The sequence below is a fragment of the Saimiri boliviensis genome, chromosome 17, assembly GCF_048565385.1.
Source record: "Saimiri boliviensis isolate mSaiBol1 chromosome 17, mSaiBol1.pri, whole genome shotgun sequence".
NCBI lineage: Eukaryota > Metazoa > Chordata > Mammalia > Primates > Cebidae > Saimiri > Saimiri boliviensis.
Window position 1 is genome coordinate 43,961,854 of NC_133465.1, and position 20,876 is coordinate 43,982,729.

Sequence of the window (20,876 nt, forward strand, 5' to 3'; positions counted from 1 at the left end):
GGATTACAGGCACACGCCACCATGCCCAACTAATTTTTAGTATTTTTAGTAGAGACGAGGTTTCACCATGTTGACCAGGATGGTCTCGATCTTTTGACCTCGTGATCCACCCGCCTCGGCCTCCCAAAGTGCTGGGATTACAGGCTTGAGCCACCGCGCCCGGCCTTTTTTTTTTTTTTTTTAAGGCAGAGTCTCGTTTTGTCACCCAGGCTGGGGTGCAGTGGTGTGATCTCGGCTCACCGAAACCTCCGCCTCCCGGGTTAAAGCGATACTCCTGCCTCAGCCTCCAGAGTAGCTGGAACTACAGGGGCGTGCCAACACTCTCGGCTAGTTTTTTTCTATTTCATATATCTATATGTTTATTTATTAAATTTTCTTTTTTCTTTTTCTTTTTCTTTCTTTTTTTTTTTTTTTTTTTTTTTTTGAGACGGAGTTTCGCTCTTGTTACCCAGGCTGGAGTGCAATGGCGCGATCTCGGCTCACCGCAACCTCCGCCTCCTGGGTTCAGGCAATTCTCCTGCCTCAGCTTCCTGAGTAGCTCGGATTACAGGCACGCGCCACCATGCCCAGCTAATTTTTTGTATTTTTAGTAGAGACAGGGTTTCACCATGTTGACCAGGATGGTCTCGATCTCTCGACCTCATGATCCACCCTCCTCGGCCTCCCAAAGTGCTGGGGTTACAGGCTTGAGCCACCGCGCCTGGCCTTTCTTTTTTTTTAAAGATGGGGTTTCCCCATGATGGCCAGGCTGGTCTTGAACTCCTCACAGCAGGTGATCCATCCGCCTCGGCCTCCCAAAATGCTAGGATTACAGGCGTGAGCCACCGCGCCCGGAAATTTTTCTTTAATTTTTCTACTTTTAGTAGAGATGGGTTTCGCCATGTTGGCCAGGCTGGTCTCGAACTCCGGACCTCAGGTGATCTACCCGCCTAGGCCTCCCAAAGTGCTGAGATTACAGGCGTGAGCCACCGCGCCTTGCCTCCTTCTCATTTTTTAACAAATGGAATAAACAGCAATGTGCCAAGCATACAGCAATGCCCATTTCTCGGCCGCCAGAACGCCTCGCGCGCAGGCGCAGCTCGCGTTCAGGCGCTCTTCTGCTGGCGCGTGACAGCGGTGCGTTCCACCCTGCGCCCTGCGCCGTTTCCTCGCGCACGCGCGGCCGTACTCCACCCTCCTCCACTCCCGCGAGCACGTGCGCGTCCTCGCTGCTCACATTTCGGCGGTGGGCGCGCTCCCTGGAAAATTCCACCCCTGCGCTAGCTCCACCCTATGCGGCTTCTCTTCTACCCGACGCTCTTCAAGCTCAGCTCCCTTCCCGGTAACCTTTGCGGGAACAAGATGGCTGCCGCCATAGCTCAAGGGTTGTCGCGTGTATCGAGGGTTTTGGGTTGGTGGTCTCGGCAGGTGGGTAGGAACGGGGCCGATAGGACCCTAGGGGCTAGAGGAGGAGGACAAAGTCGAGGGAAATATTATCTGTGAATTTTCTTTGGTGAGCTGGGACAACACAAGTGAGACCTAGGCCGGGGAAGAGACTGAGGTGGACAGGACCCAGCTACGGAACTCAGTGGCTGAATGGGGAGAGCTTAGAGAGGACCGTGAGAACGGGTGAATTAACGGTGATTATGTTTTTCCCGTTTGGTTTGGGTCTGTCCGTCGAGGAGATGATGAAAGGGAGACAAGTAATGGCTTGGAAGGTGGACTCCCTAATCTTGTAAATGATCTACATTGAACAGTAGCTGAAAATTCGCGAAGTTCCATATTGTTACTGCCTCTGTCTGAGCAAACCGAATGATCAGAGAGAAAAGGCCTCCTGGTCATTCAAGAGTTTATTGGTCAGTTGGGTGATAAAACGGCAAAATAAAGTTTACAGCAAGACTCATAATAGAATGAGCAAAATAATGAGGAATAAATATGGAGCAGATGCCCACAAGAGGACTTTACTTATGCTTTAAGAATAATATTCGGGGCCGGGCACAGTGGTTCCCAGTTGTAATTTTAGCACTTTGGAAGTCTGAGGCGGAAGGATGGCTTGAGCCCAGCAGTTCAAAATGAGCCTGGGCAACATAGTAAGACCCTGTCTTTACAAACAGTTTAAAAATTATCCGGGTGTGACGGCACATTTCAGTTGTCCCAGCTACTTGGGAGGCCGCTGTGGAAAGATAGAGCCCAGGAGGTAAAGTCTGTAGTGAGCCGTGATGGTGCCACCACACTCTGGGCTGGTGATCTGTCTCAAAAAATAAAAATAATGGGCCGGGCGCGGTGGCTCAAGCCTGTAATCCCAGCACTTTGGGAGGCCGAGGTGGGTGGATCACGAGGTCAAGAGATCAAGACCATCCTGGTCAATATGGTGAAACCCCCTCTCTACTAAAAATACAAAAAATTAGCTGGGCATGGTGGCACGTGCCTGTAATCCCAGCTACTCAGGAGGCTGAGGCAGGAGAATTGCCTGAACCCGGGAGGCGGAGGTTGCGGTGAGCCGAGGTTGCGGTGAGCCGAGATCGCGCCATTGCACTCCAGCCACTCCAGCCTGGGTAACAAGAGCGAAACTCCGTCTCAAAAAAAAAAAAGAAATAAAAATGAAACAATGAAGAACAGTGTTCTGCTCATTTCAGTATTGGGTTGATGTTTCCCCATCAGTTCTTTGAAACTTGCTTTAATCAACTCAGTATCTGTAGGAGTTAGCATAGTCCTGTACTGTAGAAAGTTCTAAAAGAAAGCCCTTAGTAAATGTGATGTTAATAAAGTTTGCTGTCTTCTATTAGAAACACCCATAAGTATTAAGGTCCTAATGCATTTTTCCCTGTGGTTATTGTTTTATGATTGTTCCTGAAGCATTCTTTGCATATGCCCTTTCTATATTGCTTTGCTTAAAGATTGTTCAAGAAAGTAGATCTTTATTCTAAGTTCCTAACCTTTCTCTCACCTTCCAGCCAGTTCTGGTGACTCAGTCCGCAGCTATAGTTCCAGTAAGAACTAAAAAACGTTTCACACCTCCTACTTACCCACCTAAATTCAAAACAGAAAAGGAGTTTTTGGAACATGCCCGGAAAGCAGGAGTGGTTATTCCTCCAGAACGTTTGGAGCGTCCTATACATTTGGCCTGTTCAGGTGAGATATTTCTGGGACCCTGACCCAGGATCCTTCTGTCAGAGAGCTTCTGGAACTTGGGATGACTTGTACTGTGATTGATTATTATTATTTTTTTTTTTGAGACGTAGTTTCGCTTTTGTTACCCAGGCTGGAGTGCAATGGCGTAATCCCAGCTCAGTGCAACCTCCGCCTCTTGGGTTCAGGCAATTCTCCTGCCTCAGCCTCCTGAGTAGCTGGGATTACAGGCACGCGCCACCATGCCCAGCTAATTTTTTGTATTTTTAGTAGAGACAGGGTTTCACCATGTTGACCAGGATGGTCTCGATCTCTTGACCTCGTGATCCACCCACCTCGGCCTCCCAGAGTGCTGGGATTACAGGCTTGAGCCATCGCGCCCGGCCTCAATTTTTTTGTATTTTTAGTAGAGACGGGGTTTCACCATGTTGACCAGGTTGGTCTCGATCTCTTGACCTCGTGATCCACCCGCCTCGGCCTCCCAAAGTGCTGGGATTACAGGCTTGAGCCACTGCACCCGGCCAATTGATGATATTTAATTAAGCATGAAGTTAGTGTGACCTCAATAATAATTAACCTTATATACACTATATATCATGAAATTGTTCTTTTTTTTTGAGACAGAATTTCGCTCTCGTTACCCAGGCTGGAGTGCAATGGCACGATCTCGGCTCACCGCAACCTCCCTCACCTGGGTTCAAGCAATTCTCCTGCCTCAGCCTCTTGAGTAGCTGGGACTACAGGCATGCGCCACCATGCCCAGCTAATTTTTGTGTTTTTAGTAGAGACGAGGTTTCACCATGTTGACCAGGATGGTCTCGATCTCTTGACCTTGTGATCCACCCGCCTCGGCCTCCCAAAGTGGTGGGATTACAGGCGTGAGCCACTGCGCCTGGCCTTATGAAGTTGTTCTTTGAACTTACTTTCACACTGTCCCTGGAAGGCAAGAGTGAATTTCCCCATTTTGTGGCAGTAGAAACAGAGGCGCTGAGAGAATACTTAAATTGTTCTGTTTTTGTCTAGGGTAACATAGTTCTCTCGACAAGGAAATCTGTTTCATTAGTCTGCTTTATATCCACAATCCTTCCCAATTTTATGTTACTTCAATTTTATATGACTTTTTCTCAATCTTTCAACTCTTTCTTAATTTTTTTCTTCCCTCATTACAGCTGGTATCTTTGATTCCTATGTTCCTCCTGAGGGTGATGCTCGCATATCATTTCTTTCAAGGGAAGGACTGAAACAGAAAACTGAACGAATGAAGAAGACTATGTCATCACAAATGGCGTAGGTGTCTGAGACAATCGGGAGTTGGTATTAGAATAACAATTCCTTGTTGCTACTTTATCCCAAAGAGAACTTTCTGGATTAATTGGATTGGGTATCACTCTCTTAATAACCTGATGGTATTTTTTCCTTTGTAGTAGAGTCTTTATTTAATGCAGAATAATGTGGGTCTTCTGATTCTTAGCATCCCTGCCTTTATTGATAATTTTTGTCACATCAGTTAGGGAGTTGACTTTGGAATGTGTAGGATCCTTTTTTAATTGTATATTTAAAATAATAAGAGACTATATTTATGTAAGAAGTACCTTAGAATTTAAACTTCAGAGAGGAATAAAGGCCAAAAAGAGTCAAGAGGAAAGACCTGTTCTAGGGAGCTAACTGGGTCTTAGCTAAGGAGCTGAAACCTTAACCTTTTTTTTTTTTTTCTGAGACAGAGTTTCTGTTGCCCAGGTGCAATAGCACGATCTTGGCTCACTGCAACCTCCGCCTCCCAGGTTCAAGCTATTCTCCTGCCTCCGCCTCCTGAGTAGCTGGGATTACAGGCATGCACCACCATGCTGGCTAATTTTTTTTTTTTTTTTTTTGAGACGGAGTTTCGCTGTTGTTACCCAGGCTTGAGTGCAATAGCGCGATCTCGGCTCACCGCAACCTCCGCCTCCTGGGTTCAGGCAATTCTCCTGCCTCAGCCTCCTGAGTAGCTGGGATTACAGGCACACGCCACCACGCCCAGCTAGTTTTTTGTATTTTTAGTAGAGACGGGGTTTCACCATGTTGACCAGGATGGTCTCGATCTCTCGACCTCATGATCCACCAGCCTCGGCCTCCCAAAGTGCTGGGATTACAGGCTTGAGCCACCGCGCCCAGCCATGCTGGCTAATTTTATATTTTTAGTAGAGATGGGGTTTCTCCATGTTGGGCAGCCTGGTCTTGAACTCCTGACCTCAGGTGATCGGACTGCTTTGACCTCCTAAAGTGCTAGGATTACAGGCGTGAGCTACTGCATCCAGCTCAACCCGGGTAATTTTTAAAATAATTTTTTTTTTTAGAGATGGGGTCTCACCATGTTGCGCAGGCTGATCTCGAACTCCTGGGTTCAAGCAGTCTTCCCACCTCAGCCTCCCAAAGTGCTGTGATTATAGGTGTGAGCTGCCACACCCAGCCTGTCTAGCTCTGATTGTATCTTTTTTTTTTTTGAGGTAGAGTCTCACTCTCGCCAGGGTGGAGTACAATGGTACGATCTTGACTTATCACAACCTCCGCCTCCTGGGTTCAAACAATTCTCCTGCCTCAGCCTCCCAAGTACCTGGGATTACGGGCATGTACCACCATGCCTGGCTAATTTTGTATTTTCTTAGTAGAGACGGGGTTTCTACATGTTGGTCAGGCTGGTCTTGAAGTCCTGACCTCGTGATCCACCCACCTTGGCCTCCCAAAGTGCTGGGATTATAGGTGTGAACTGCTGCATCCAGCTGGGTCTATCTTTTTTAAAAGTTTGTAGTGTTCCTTGCAGAGCAGGGCTACCCCATAGGCCAGTGTGCCCAGAGTAGCTGCTCTGAATATATCTAAATCATAGGTTTCTTTAGTATTATGTATAGGTTTATGTGCATAAGTATATTGAGTCAGTGTTAATTCTTCACATGACCATGACTTATTTCTCTTCATATACTATCACATCACCTTCTCTGCTTAGAACTCTTTTATGGCTTCCGGTGCCCAAAGAATAAAATCCAGATATCTTCAATGGTATGCAAGGCTTTTGTAATCTGGTCCTTGCCTTTTTCTTCACCAACATCCTGTGTTCTCTTTTTTTTTTTGAGACGGAGTTTTGCTCTTGTTACCCAGGCTGGAGTGCAATGGCACGATCTCGGCTCACCGCAACCTCTGCCTCCTGGGTTCAGGCAATTCTCCTGCCTCAGCCTCCTGAGTAGCTGGGATTACAGGCACGCGCCACCATGCCCAGCTAATTTTTTGTATTTTTAGTAGAGACGAGGTTTCACCATGTTGACCAGGATGGTCTCGATCTCTTGACCTCGTGATCCACCCGCCTTGGCCTCCCAAAGTGCTGGGATTACAGGCTTGAGCCACCGCGCCCGGCCGTCCTGTGTTCTTATTCCATTTTTCTCATCCTAAATTTTAGTATTTCCAAACTAATTGCCAGTTCCTTGCAGTACTATCCCATCCATGCCTCTTTGTCTTTGCACATCCTTTCCTTTGCCTGAAATATCTCTTCCCCCCGCTTCTTTTCCTGGTAGCTCATTCCTCAAGATCCAACCCAAACATTATGTTTTTTTTTTTTTTTTTGAGACAGAGTTTCACTCTTGTTGCCAGGCTGGAGTGCAATGGTGCGATCCTGGCTCACCACAACCTCCGCCTCCCAGGTTCAAGTGATTCTCCTGCCTCAGCCTCCCAAGTAGCTGGGATTACAGGCACGTGCCACCACACCTCGCTAATTTTGTATTTTTAGTAGAGATGGATTTTCATCATATTGGTCAGGCTGGTCTGGAACTTCCAACCTCAAGTGGTCCACCCGCCTTGGCCTCCCAAAGTGCTGGGATTACAGGCGTGATCCACTGTGCCCAGCCATCATGTTTGTTTTTAAGCCCCCCCTGACTATTTTTCATGCTGCCTTTGCTATAATTGTAATTGCACACTTGTATTTATTATTTCTAATACTCTGTACGGCAATGTTTTCTTTCATGCATTTCTCTCCTGGACTGTGAGTAGGGTCCATGGTGATGATAAACAAAGCGTGTACAGTTTTACCATGCTGTTCTCTTCTAGGGGAGGAAAACAGTCATTAAATACTGATTGCACACAATTAAGTAATTATGGGTGTAGTGAAGTAGGATTTCCATGGGAGCATATAATAAGGAAAGATAACTTGGCCTGGGAGATCAGGGAAGACTCCCCTGAGGAAATGACATTTAAAGTTGGGATTGTGGCTGGGCACAGTAACTCATACCTGTAATCCCAGCACTTTGGGAGGGCAAGGTGGGCAGATCATCTGAGGTCAGGAGTTCGAGACCAGCCTGGCCAATGTAGTGAAACCGTCTTTACTAAAAATAAAACATTAGTCAAGTGTGGTGGCGCATGCCTGCAATCCTAGCTACTCGAGAGGCTGAGGCAGGAGAATCGCTTGAACCTGGGAGGCCAAGATTGCAATGAACAGAGATCATACCACTGTACTCCAGCCTGGGCGACAGAGCAATACTCCATCTCAAAAAAAAAAAAAAAACGAAGGGGGAGATTGTTTTGTTTGGAGTTAGACAGGTGGAGATATGTAGTGAGGAATAGCATTCTAGGAAGCAGAACAGTACAAGCAAGCCTTTGAGGTTAAAAGAGTATAAAGGGGTGTCAGATTTTGTCAAATCCTTTTTCTGTGTCTATTGAAATGATCATGTGATATTTGTTCTTTATTTTGTTGATATGATGACATATATTGATTTTCTTTTTCTTTTTTTTTTTTTTTTTTGAGATGGAATCTTGCTCTGTAGCCCAGACTGGAGTGCAGTGGCTCCATCTCGGCTCACTGCAACCTCCACCTCCCAGGTTCAAGTGATTCTTCTGTCTCTGCCTCCTGAGTAGCTGAGACTACAGGAGCACACCACCATTTTTGTATTTTTAGTTAGGGTTTCACCATGGTAGCCAGGCTGGTCTTGAACTCCTGACCTCAGGTGATCCATCCTCCTTGGCCTCCCAAAATGCTGGCATTACAGGTGTGAGGCACCGTGCCAGGCCTTATTATTAATTGATTTTCAAATGTTAAACCAACCTCACATTTCCGGGATAAATTCTTTTAATATACTTAAATTAACATTTTGCTTAAATCAAATTATCTATTTACATTTTTTTTTTTTTTTTTTTTTTTGAGACGGAGTTTCACTCTTGTTACCCAGGCTGGAGTGCAATGGCGCGATCTTGGCTCACCACAACCTCCGCCTCCTGGGTTCAGGCAATTCTCCTGCCTCAGCCTCCTGAGTAGCTGGGATTACAGGCACACACCACCATGCCCAGCTAATTTTTTTATATTTTTAGTAGAGACGGGGTTTCACCATGTTGACCAGGATGGTCTTGATCTCCTGACCTCGTGATCCACCTGCCTCGGCCTCCCAAAGTGCTGGGATTACAGGCTTGAGCCACCGTGCCCTGCCTTACATTATTGTAACTTGGAAAATGCTGTTGACAGCTGAGTTACATAGTAGTACATTATGAATACTTTTTCTTTCCTGCATAATGTTTCCTGAAGTGTGTTATTTTGCTGGTTTGCTTATGGAACTATTGTTTATGTAATTTCCTCTCTGTGCATTCAAAACATTGTTTTTTGTTTATTTCTTGAGATGGAATCTTGCTGCATTGCCCAGGCTGGAGTGCAGTGGCTTGATCTCAGCTCACTGAAACCTCTGCCTCCTGGGTTCAAGCGATTCTCCTGCCTCAGCCTCCAAAGTAGCTGGGACTACAGGCATGTACCACCATGCCTGGCTAATTTTTTATATTTTCAGTAGAGATGGGGTTTCACCATATTGGTCAGGCTGATCTTGAACTCCTGACCTCATATTCCACCTACCTTGGCCTCCCAAAGTGCTGGGATTATAGGTGTGAGCCATAATGCCCAGCAACATTAAATATTTTATTAATTTCATCTTTTTCAAGAAATCCCTCCTGGAGTCTTCTTGCCTGTTCTGGTCTGGACTAGTTAGTTGCTCTTTGGGCCAACTGTACATCTTAGGATGTAATATTCCTCTTGCCTTTCCTTTTTTTTTTTTTCCTTTTTTGAGACAAAGTTTTGTTCTTGTTGCCTAGGCTGGAGTGCAATGGCGTGATCTCAGCTAACTGCAACCTCCGCCTCCCAGGTTCAAGCAATTCTCCTGCTTCAGCCTCCTGAGTAGCTGGGATTACAGGTGACTGCCACCACGCCCCACTATTTATTTATTTATTTATTTAGTTTTGAGACAGAGTCTTGCTGTGTTGCCAGGCACCAGGCTGGAGTGCAGTGGTGTGGTCTCAGCTCACTGCAACCTCAGCCTCCCACGTTCAGGCAATTCTCCTGTCTCAGCCTCCAGAGTAGCTGGGACTACAGGCATGAGCCAACATGCCCAGCTATTTTTTTTGTATTTTTAGTAGAGATGGGGTTTCACTATGTTGGCCAGGATAGTCTCGATCTCTTGACTTTGTGATCTGCCCATCTCGGCCTCCCAAAATGCTGGGATTACAGGTGTGAGCCACTGAGCCCGGCCCCGTTTTTTTTTTGTTTGTTTGTTTGTTTGTTTGTTTTTTGTTTTTGAGACGGATTTCCACTCTTGTTACCCAGGCTGGAGTGCAATGGCGAGATCTCAGCTCACCGCAACCTCCGCCTCCTGGGTTCAGGCAATTCTCCTGCCTCAGCCTCCTGAGTAGCTGGGATTACAGGCACGTGCCACCATGCCCAGCTAATTTTTTTGTATTTTTAGTAAAGACGGGGTTTCACCATGTTGACCAGGATGGTCTCGATCTCTTGACCTCGTGATCCACCCGCTTCGTCCTCTCAAAGTCCTGGGATTACAGGCCTGAGCCACCGCGCCTGGCTTTTTTTGTATTTTTAATGGAGATAGGGTTTCGCTATGTTGGCAACACTGATATTGAACTCTTGACCTCAGGCGATCCACCTGCCTTAGCCTCCCAAAGTGCTGGAATTACAAGCATGAGCCACCAAGCCTGGCCTTGCCTCCCTCTTATGATATATTCCCTGTTGCTTGGATCCTATGTCTTTATGTTTTCATGATTTATTTCATTACTTGGGTGGAGCACATTCTCTAGCAGCTACCTGAGAAAGGCTGCATGATGGATAAATGAGATCTTGCAAGTCTAAAAATAAGTCTGTCTTTTGTTCTCCCACTTCATTTATAATTTTCCCAGGTATCCAATTCTGAGATAGAAATAATTTTTTTCTCAGGCCGGGCGCGGTGGCTCAAGCCTGTAATCCCAGCACTTTGGGAGGCCGAGGCGGGTGGATCACGAGGTCAAGAGATCGAGACCATCCTGGTCAACATGGTGAAACCCCGTCTCTACTAAAAATACAAAAAAAGTAGCTGGGCATGGTGGCATATGCCTGTAATCCAAGCTACTCAGGAGGCTGAGGCAAGAGAATTGCCTGAACCCAGGAGGCGGAGGTTGCGGTGAGCCAAGATCGCGCCATTGCACTCCAGCCTGGGTAACGAGCAAAACTCCGTTTCAAAAAAAAAAAAAAAAAGAATTTTTTTCTCAATTAAAAGTATTGCTCGGCTAGTTGCCTGAAACCAGATTTCAAGGTGGCTCTACCTTAAAAAAAAAAAAAAAGAAGAGCCGGGCGCGGTGGCTCAAGCCTGTAATCCCAGCACTTTGGGAGGCCGAGGCGGGTGGATCACGAGGTCGAGAGATCGAGACCATCCTGGTCAACAAGGTGAAACCCCGTCTCTACTAAAAATACAAAAAGTTAGCTGGGCATGGTGGTGCGTGCCTGTAATCCCAGCTACTCAGGAGGCTGAGGCAGGAGAATTGCCTGAGCCCAGGAGGCGGAGGTTGCGGTGAGCCGAGGTCGCGCCATTGCACTCCAGCCTGGGTAACAAGATCGAAACTCCGTCTCAAAAAAAAAAAAAAAAAAAAAAAAAGAAGAAGTAGTATTGCTCAAAGTCTGGACGTGGTGAATCATGCCTGAAATCTGAACACTTGGAGGCTGAGGCAGGAGGATCACTTGAGCAGGAGTTGAATACCAGCTGGGCAACATAGTGAGACCCTGTCTCTACAAAAACTTTAAAAAAATGTGAAAATTGGCCAGGCACAGTGGCTCACGCCTGTATTCCTAGCACTTTGTGAGGCCATGTTGGGTGGATCACCTGAGGTCAGGAGTTCAAGACCAGCCTGGCCAACATGGTGAAACTCTGTCTCTACTAAAAATACATAAAAAATAAGCCAGCCATGGTGGCAGACGCCTGTAATCCCAGCTACTTCAGGAAGCTGAAGCAGGAGAATCACTTGAACTTGGGAGTTGGAGGTTGCAATGAGCTGAGATCATACCACTGCACTCCAGCCTGGGCAATGAGCAAAACTCTGTCTCAAAAAAAAAAAAAAAAAAAAAAAAGTGAAAATTAGCCAAATATGGTAGTGCACACCTATAGTCCCAGTTACTTGAGAGGCTGAAGTGGAAGGATTGCTTGAGCCCCAGAGGTCAAGGCTGCAATGAGCCCTGATGGTTCCACTGTGTTCTATCCTGGGCGACATAGTGAGACCCTGTCTCAGTGAATGAATGAATGAGTGAATGAATAATAAAAGCACTGCTCTGTTGTCTTTGTAACTTCTAATGTTGCTGTTAAGAAGCCCAGTGTTATTCTGACTCTGTTTTTTGAAATGGAGTCTCTCTCTGTTGCCCAGGCTGGAGTGCAGTGGCGTAATCTTGGCTCACTGCAACCTCTCCCTCCAAATTCAAGTGATTTTCCTGCCTCAGCCTCCCGAGTAGCTGGGATTACAGCCATGCGCCACCAGGCCCAGCTAATTTTTGTTATTTTTGTTGTTGTTGAGATGGGGTCTCGCTCAGTCATCCAGGCTGGAGTGCAGTGCCGTGATCTTGGCTCACTGCAATGTCCGCCTCCCAGGTTTGAGCAGTTCTCCTCCCTCAGCCTCCCGAGTAGCTGGGATTACAGATGTGCATGACCACACTGAGCTTATTTTTGTGTTTTTAGTAGAGATGGAGTTTCACCATATTGGTTAGGCTGTTCTCAAACTCCTGACCTTAAGTGATCCACCTGCCTCAGCTTCTCAAAGTTCTGGGATTACAGGTGTGAGCCACCGTACCTGGCCTATTCTGACTCTTGAGCATTTGTATGAAACCTGTTTTTTCTTTTTTTAGTGCATGTAAGATGTCATCTTTCATTCTCGAATTCTAAAATTTCACTATGAGTAGTCTTGGTCTTTTTGTTTTTTTTCCTTAAAGAACTTGGAATTCAGTCTTGGTCTTTCTTTTTTTTTTTTTTTTTTGAGATGGAGTTTCGCTTTTGTTACCCAGGCTGGAGTGCAATGGCGCCATCTTGGCTCACCGCAACCTCCACCTCCTGGGTTCAGGCAATTCTCCTGCCTCAGCCTCCTGAGTAGCTGGGATTACAGGCACGTGCCACCATGCCCAGCTAATTTTTTGTATTTTTAGTAGAGACGGGGTTTTACCATGTTGACCAGGATGGTCTCGATCTTTTGACCTCGTGATCTACCCGCCTTGGCCTCCCAAAGTGCTGGGATTACAGGCTTGAGCCACCGCGCCCGGCTTTTGTATTTTCAGTAGAGACGGGGTTTCACTATGTTGACCAGGATGGTCTCAATCTCTTGACCTCGTGATCCACCCACCTCGGCTTCCCAAAGTGCTGGGATTACAGGCTTGAGCCACCGCGCCCAGCCTGGTCTTTCTTTAGAGGGCTTGGTTTAAGAGAGAGAAAGTTGAACTTCCAGGACTTGACACATAAAAAATCAGTTATTGAGTAAGTGGGTGGACATGAATGTAGGCTGTTAATTATGGAATTGTATAGCCGGGCGCGGTGGCTCAAGCCTGTAATCCCAGCACTTTGGGAGGCCGAGGCGGGTGGATCACCAGGTCGAGAGATCGAGACCATCCTGGTCAACATGATGAAACCCCGTCTCTACCAAAAATACAAAAAATTAGCTGGGCATGGTGGTGTGTGCCTGTAATCCCAGCTACTGAGGAGGCTGAGACAGGAGAATTGCCTGAACCCAGGAGGCGGAGGTTGCGGTGAGCCGAGATCGCACCATTGCACTCCAGCCTGGGTAACAAGAGCGAAACTCCGTCTCAAAAAAAAAAAAAAAAAAGCCTGGGTAACAAGAGCGAAACTCCATCTCAAAAAAAAAAAAGGTTTTCCTCATGAGACATTTCTGAAAAAGTCTCCAGTTAAAAAGATACTTATGCCAGGCGCGGTGGCTCAAGCCTGCAAACCCAGCACTTTGGGAGGCTGAGGTGGGTGGATCACCTGAGGTCAGGAGTTCAAGATCTACCTGGACAACATGGTGAAATCCTGTCTCTAGTAAAAATACAAAAGCTTAGATGGGTGTGGTAGCAGGCACCTGTAATCTCAGCTACTTGGGAGGCTGAGGCAGGAGATCTGCTTCAACTCAGGAGGTGGAGGTTGCAGTGAACTGAGATCATACCATTGCATTCTAGTCTGGGCAACAAGAGTGACTGTCTCAGAAAATAAATAGATAAGTAAATAAACAAACTTATTTCACTAAAAAAAAAAAAAAAAAAAAAGAAGTAATAATACTCAGGCTTAATTTTACAGAATCAAGAGGATAAAACAACATGATGCCAGTTTTAAAATAAAGGACTTCCCTGAAAAAGCTAAGGATATCTTTATTGAAGCTCACCTTTGTCTAAACAAGTAAGTGAACTCCCTGTCCTGTACCCATTCTGTTCTCAGCAGGTAGCTATTATTTTGGGCACAGTTTTTTTTTTTGTGTGTGCAGATTTGTTTTTTGCCTTCAAGTAAGAGATCTAGAGTGAGAGAGTGAGAGAACTTCCTCTGTTGGAAGTAGTTAATGACTGAAGCTGTCTTTCACTCCCATCTCTGCTTCTGGGAATTTCTACCACCTGCAAGTGTTGGGACCTTGTGCTAGAATGGCTGCCTTTTTCACCCCATCTCATCCCTGAATTCATCCTGATCTTTTTTGTGTGTTTGTCTTATGTATCTCCGTTTCCCTTTCCTAAGTTATAAATATATTATTTTTGTGAAAATTTCCAGCTCTCCCTCCTTTTTTTTTTCTTTGAGGATATCTTTATTGAAGCTCACCTTTGTCTAAACAAGTAAGTGAACTCCCTATCTTCTGCCCATTCTGTTCTCAGCAGGTAGCTATTATTTTAGGCACAGTCTTTGTTTTGTTTTTGTTTTTTTTTACACAGATTTGTTTTTTGCCTTCAGTTAAGTAACTGAAGTAACCTTCAGGCACAGGCCACCATACCCAGCTAATTTTTTTCTTTTTTTTTATGAGACAAGAGTTTTGCTTTTGTTGCCTAGGCTGGAGTGCAGTGGCACGATCTCAGCTCACTGCAACCTCCACCTCCTGGGTTCCAGCGATTCTCCTGCCTCAGCCTCCTGAGCAGCTGGGTCTATAGGCGCAGGCCACCATGCCCAGCTAATTTTTATATTTTTAATAGAGATGGGGTTAGCCGGGCGCGGTGGCTCAAGCCTGTAATCCCAGCACTTTGGGAGGCCGAGGCGGGTGGATCACGAGGTCAAGAGATCGAGACCGTCCTGGTCAACATGGTGAAACCCTGTCTCTACTAAAAATACTAAAAATTAGCTGGGCATGGTGGCGCGTGCCTGTAATCCCAGCTACTCAGGAGGCTGAGGCAGGAGAATTGCCTGAACCCAGGAGGCGGAGGTTGCGGTGAGCCGAGATCGCGCCATTGCACTCCAGCCTGGGTAACAAGAGCGAAACTCCGTCTCAAAAAAAAAAAGAAAAGAAAAGAGACGGGGTTTCACCATGTTGGCCAGGATGGTCTTGATCTCTTGACCTTGTAATCCACCTGCCTTGGCCCCCCAAAGTGCTGGGATTACAGGTGTGAGCCACTGTTCCCGGCCTGTTTTTTCTTTTTTTGAGACAATTTCACTGTGTTGCCAGGCTGGAATGCAGTGGTACAATCTTGGCTTACTGCAGCCTCCACCTCCTGGGTTCCAGTGATTCTCCTGCTTTAGCCTCCCAAGTAGCTGGGATTACAGGCACCTGCCACCACACCCGGCTATTTTTCGTATTTTTAGTAGAGACAAGGTTTCACCTTGTTGGGCCAGAGTGGTCTTGATCTCCTGACCTTATGATCTGCCCACCTCGGCCTCCCAAAGTGCTGGGATTCCAGGTGTGAGCCACTGTACCTGGCCTCCAATTTTTGTATTTTATTTTTTATTTTATTTGTTTATTTTATTTTTATTTTTATTTTTATTTTTTTTTTTGAGACGGAGTTTCGCTCTTGTTACCCAGGCTGGAGTGCAATGGCGCGATCTCGGCTCACCGCAACCTCCGCCTCCTGGGTTCAAGCAATTCTCCTGCCTCAGCCTCCTGAGTAGCTGGGATTACAGGCACGCACCACCATGCCCAGCTAATTTTTTGTATTTTTAGTAGAGACGGGGTTTCACCATGTTGACCAGGATGGTCTCGATCTCTCGACCTTGTGATCCACCCGCCTCGGCCTCCCAAAGTGCTGGGATTACAGGCTTGAGCCACCGCGCCCAGCCTTGTTTATTTTTTTAAGACAGGGTTTCACCATGTTGGTCAGGCTGGTCTTGAACTCCTGACCTCAGTAGATCCGCCCGCCTTGGCCTCCAAAGTGCTTGGATTACAGGCATGAGCCACCACGCCCGGCTTTATTTTTTATTTATTTATTTATTTTCTTTACTTATCATCTTGCTTTGAAGACCAACAATTTCTGTATTTTTTTTTTCTTTTTTTTTTTTTTTTCTTTTTTGAGACGGAGTTTCGCTCTTGTTACCCAGGCTGGAGTGCAATGGCACGATCTCGGCTCACCACAACCTCCGCCTCCTGGGTTCAGGCAATTCTCCTGCCTCAGCCTCCTGAGTAGCTGGGATTACAGGCACGTGCCACCATGCCCAGCTAATTTTTTGTATTTTTAGTAGAGACGGGGTTTCACCATGTTGACCAGGTTGGTCTTGATCTCTTGACCTCGTGATCCACCCACCTCAGCCTCCCAAAGTGCTGGGATTACAGGCTTGAGCCACCGCGCCCGGCTAATTTCTGTATTATTTTTTTTTTTTTTGAGACAGAGTTTCGCCCTTGTTACCCAGGCTGGAGTGCAATGGCGCGATCTCGGCTCACCGCAACCTCCGCCTCCTGGGTTCAGGCAATTCTCCTGCCTCAGCCTCCTGAGTAGCTGGGATTACAGGCACGTGCCACCATGCCCAGCTAATTTTTTGCACTTTTAGTGGAGACGGGGTTTCACCATGTTGACCAGGATGGTCTCGATCTCTCGACCTCGTGATCCACCCGCCTCGGCCTCCCAAAGTGCTGGGATTACAGGCTTGAGCCACCGCGCCCGGCCAATTTCTGTATTTTTAATAGAAATGGGGTTTCACCATGTTGGCCAGGCTGGTCTGAAACTCCTGACCTTAGGTGATCTGCCTGTGTCAGCCTCCCAAAGTGCTGGGATTACAGATATGAGCTGCTATGCCCAGCCTTGTTTTTTTTTTTTAGACAGAGTCTCCCTCCATTGCCCAGGCTAGAGTGCAGTGATGCAATCTTGGCTCACTGCAATTTCCGCCTTCCAGATTCAAGCAATTCTCCTGTCTCAGATTCCTGAGTAGCTGGGATTACAGGTGCCTGCCACCACACCCGGCTATTTTTTATATTTGTGTATAGATGGGGTTTCACCTTGTTGGACAGACTGGTCTTGAATTCCTGACCTCAGGTGATCTGCCCGCCTTGGCCTCCCAAGATACTGGGATTACAGGCGTGAGCCACCATGCCCGGCCCACCTCGTTTTATTTCTCAAAACATTTTTTTTTTTTTTTTTTTGAGATGGAATCTTGCTCTATTCTAGGCTGAAGTGTAGTGGTGTGATCTGAGCTCACTGCAACCTCTACCTACCGGGTTCAAGCAATTCTCCTGCCTTAGCTTCCCAAGTAACTGGGATTACAGGCACATGCCACCACACCTGGCTAATTTCTGTATTTTTACTAGAGATGGGGTTTCACCATGTTAGCCAGGCTGGTCTTGAACTCCTGACCTCAAGCAGTCCACTCACCTCAGCCTCCCAAAGTGGTGGGATTACAGGCGTGAGCTACCGGGCCTGGCCAAAACGTTTTTTAAAAATTTATTTTGGCCGGGCGTGGTGGCCAAGCCTGTAATCCCAGCACTTTGGGAGGCTGAGCCGGGTGGATCACGAGGTCAAGAGATCGAGACCATCCTGGCCAACATGGTGAAACCCCGTCTCTACTAAAAATACAAAAATTAGCTGGGCGTGGTGGCGTGTGCCTGTAGTCCCAGCTACTTGGGAGGCTGAGGCAGAAGAATTGCCTGAACCCAGGAGGCGGAGGTTGCAGTGAGCCGAGATTGTGCTGCTGCACTCCAGCCTGGCACCTGGCGACGGAGTGAGACTCTGTCTCAAAAAAAAAAAAAAAATTTATTTTATTTTATTTTTTGAGAGGGAGTTTCACTCAACACAGGGAGACCTTCCAGGCTGGTCTCAAACTCCTGAGCTCAAGCAGTCCACCTACGTTGGCCTTGCAAAGTACTGAAATTGCAGGCATGAGCCACTGTGCCTGGCCCCATTTTGTTTCTGAAGGATGCTCTATTTGGGTAGAGAATTCCTGTTCAGTAGTTATTTTCCATCGGAATTCGAAGAGGTCATCTCAATGATTTCTTCTTCTTCTTCTTTTTTTTTTTTTTGAGACGGAGTTTCACTCTTGTTACCCAGGCTGGAGTGCAATGGCGCGATCTTGGCTCACTGCAACCTCCGCCTCCTGGGTTCAGGCAATTCTTCTGCCTCAGCCTCCTGAGTAGCTGGGATTACAGGCACGCGCCACCATGCCCAGCTAATTTTTTGTATTTCTAGTAGAGACGGGGTTTCACCATGCTGACCAGGATGGTCTCGATCTCTCGACCTCGTGATCCACCCGCCTCGGCCTCCCAAAGTGCTGGGATTACAGGCTTGGAGCCACCGCGTCCGGCTCCGTTTTAATTTGAGATGAAGCCTTGCTCTGTCACCCTGACTGGAGTGTGGTGGTATGATCTCGGCTTGATTATTTCTTCTTTTTTTTTTTTTTTGTCTGGGGATCATAAAAAGGTTAGGTTATTGTTGTTTCTTTCTTTTCTTTTTTTTGAGACGGAGTCTTGCTCTGTCGCCCAGACTGGAGTGCAGTGGTACCATCTTGGCTCACTGCACCCTCCATCTCCCAGGTTCAAGTGATTCCCCTGCCTCAGCCTCCCGAGTAGCTGGGATTACAGGCATGTGCCACCACATCTGGCTAATTTTTGTATTTTTTAGGAGAGACAGGGTTTTCCCATGTTGGCCAGGCTGGTCTTAACTTCTGACCTCAGGCGATTTGTCCGCCTCAGTGTTCCTGTTGTTTCTATTGAGAAATTAGCAGTTAAAAAAAAAATGTTGTTAAAGTTTATTTTTACTGGGGAGCAGAGGCGAAAAAACAATTTACTTTTACTTTGTGTGCTTTTAAGATTTTTTCTTGGGCTGGGAGCAGTGGCTCACACCTGTAATCCCAACAATTTGGGAGGCTGAGGCAGGCAGATCACGAGGTCAATAGTTCGAGACCAACCTGGCCAACATGGTGAAACCTCATCTCTACTTAAGAATACAAAAATTAGCTGTGCGTGGTGGCGCATGCCTGTAATCACAGCTACTCAGGAGGGTGAGGCAGGAGAATCGCTTGAACCCGGGAGGCGGAGGTTGTAGTGAGCCAAGATCATGCCACTGTACTCCAGCCTGGGTGACAGAGCAAGACTCCATATCAAAAAAAATAAAGATTTTGTTCTCTCTCTTTAGTATTCCGCAATTTACTGTGATTTAGCTATGGGTGTCTGCCTTCTTAAATTTTTATTTATGTTTTAGTTTTTTGTAGAGACAGGGTCTGGCCATGTTGCCCAGTCTGGTCTTGAATCCCTGGCTTCAAGCGATCCTTCCACCTCAGAAGACTCCCAAAATGTTGGGATTATAGGCATGTGCCACCACACCGGGCCATGTGTATGTTTTTTATCCTGCTCTGGGTTCATATTGCTTCTTAAATCTTTGGGTGCTTTTTTTTGTCAGTGTTGGAAAATTCTCAGTGAGAACTCATCTCTTCAGATGCTGCTTCTGCTCCACTTTTCTCGTCTCCTTGTATAGTTCTGAATACACATATGTTAGATCTTTCACTGTGTGCCAAATGTGTCTTCAGCTCTTTTCTATATTTTTCCAACCTTTTTTTTCCCCTCCAGCTTTAGTCTGGATATTTTCTGATCTGTCTTCCTGTCCTCTTTTCATTTGTACCTAATCTGCTGTCAGACCTACCTATTGAGTTCTTAATTTTATATTTATTTTCCATTTTTCACTTTTAGAATTTTCATTTTTTTTTTTTTTCAGTATGTCCAATTCTCTGGTAAAATTCTCCATTCTGACATCTAATTTCTTGAACATACTAATCACAGTTATTTTAAAATCTGTGTCTGATAACTTTAAAATCTATATATTCATTGGGTCCACTTTCTCTTGTCTAATTCTTTTTGTCTGGGTTTTGGTTCTTGCGTTTTGTTTGTTTGTTTGAGACAGTCTCTCTCTGTTGCCCAGAATGGAGTGCAGTGCTTCAATCTTGGCTCACTGCAAACTGGTCTCCTGGGTTCAAGTGATTCTCCTGCCTCAGCCTCCTGAGTAACTGGGACTACAGGCAGGTGACACCATGCTTGGCTAATTTTTTCTATTTTAGTAGAGACAGGGTTTCACCATGTTAACGAGGATGGTCTTAGATTTCCTGACCTTGTCATCCACCCACCTCGGCCTCCCAAAGTGCTGGGATTACAGACGTGAGCCACCATGCCTTGCCTGTTTTTGTTTTTGAGATGGAGTCTCTCTCTGTTGTGCAGACTGGAGTGTAGTGGTGTGATTTCAGCTCACTCTGTCTCCCAAGTTCAAGCATTTCTCCTGTCTCAGCCCCTCGAGTAGCTGGGACTACAGGCACATGCCATGACACCCGGATAATTTTTGTATTTTTAGTAGGCATTTCACCTTATTGGTCAGGTTGGTGTCAAACTCCTGACCTCAGGTAATCTACCCACCTCAGCCTCTCAAAGTGCTGGGATTACAGGCGTGAGCCACCACACCTGGCCTTGTTTTTGTTTTTTGAGACCGGATCTTGCTCTGTCACCCAGGCTAGAGTACAGTGGTGCAATCATGGTTCACTGTAGCCTTGCCTCCCAGGTTCAAGTGATCCTCCCATTTCAGCCTCTCAAGTAGCTGGCACTTAGTACATGCCATTATACTTGGCTAATTTTTTTTTTCTTTTTTTTTTTTTTGAGACAGAATTTCGCTCTTGTTACCCAGGCTGGAGTGCAATGGTGCGATCTCGGCTCACCGCAACCTCCGCCTCCCGGGTTCAGGCGATTCTCCTGCCTCAGCCTCCTGAGTAGCTGGGATTACAGGAACGCCCCACTGTGCCTAGCTAATTTTTTGTATTTTCAGTAGAGACGGACCAGGATGGTCTCGATCTCTTGACCTCGTGATCCACCCGCCTCGGCCTCCCAAAGTGCTGGGATTACAGGCGTGAGCCACCGCACCTGGCTTACTTGGCTAATTTTTAAATTTTCTGTAGAGACAGGGACTTGACATGTTGCCTAGGCTGGTCTCAAACTCTGGCCTCAAGCGGTCTCTCACCTTGGCCTCCCAAAGTGTTGGTACAGTTTTCTTGTCATTTTATATTCCTGCATTTTTTTTTAACAAATAGATATTTTAGAAAAATCAAAGACAATCATTTATCTTA

The 20,876-nt window shown here is 46.4% G+C and overlaps 1 protein-coding gene across 1 annotated transcript in view; it reads left to right on the forward strand.

Moving 5' to 3' along the window:
- The first annotated feature begins 1,299 nt into the window (after nucleotides 1-1,299).
- Nucleotides 1,300-20,876, forward strand: part of MRPL45 (mitochondrial ribosomal protein L45) — a 33,798-nt gene continuing 14,221 nt past the window's right edge. Inside the window, exons 1-4 of the mRNA XM_039476735.2 lie at nucleotides 1,300-1,407; nucleotides 2,934-3,111; nucleotides 4,278-4,395; nucleotides 13,686-13,784. Coding sequence (XP_039332669.2) covers nucleotides 1,342-1,407; nucleotides 2,934-3,111; nucleotides 4,278-4,395; nucleotides 13,686-13,784 — 461 coding nt within the window. The 5' untranslated portion in view covers nucleotides 1,300-1,341. The remainder of the gene's footprint in view (nucleotides 1,408-2,933; nucleotides 3,112-4,277; nucleotides 4,396-13,685; nucleotides 13,785-20,876) is intronic.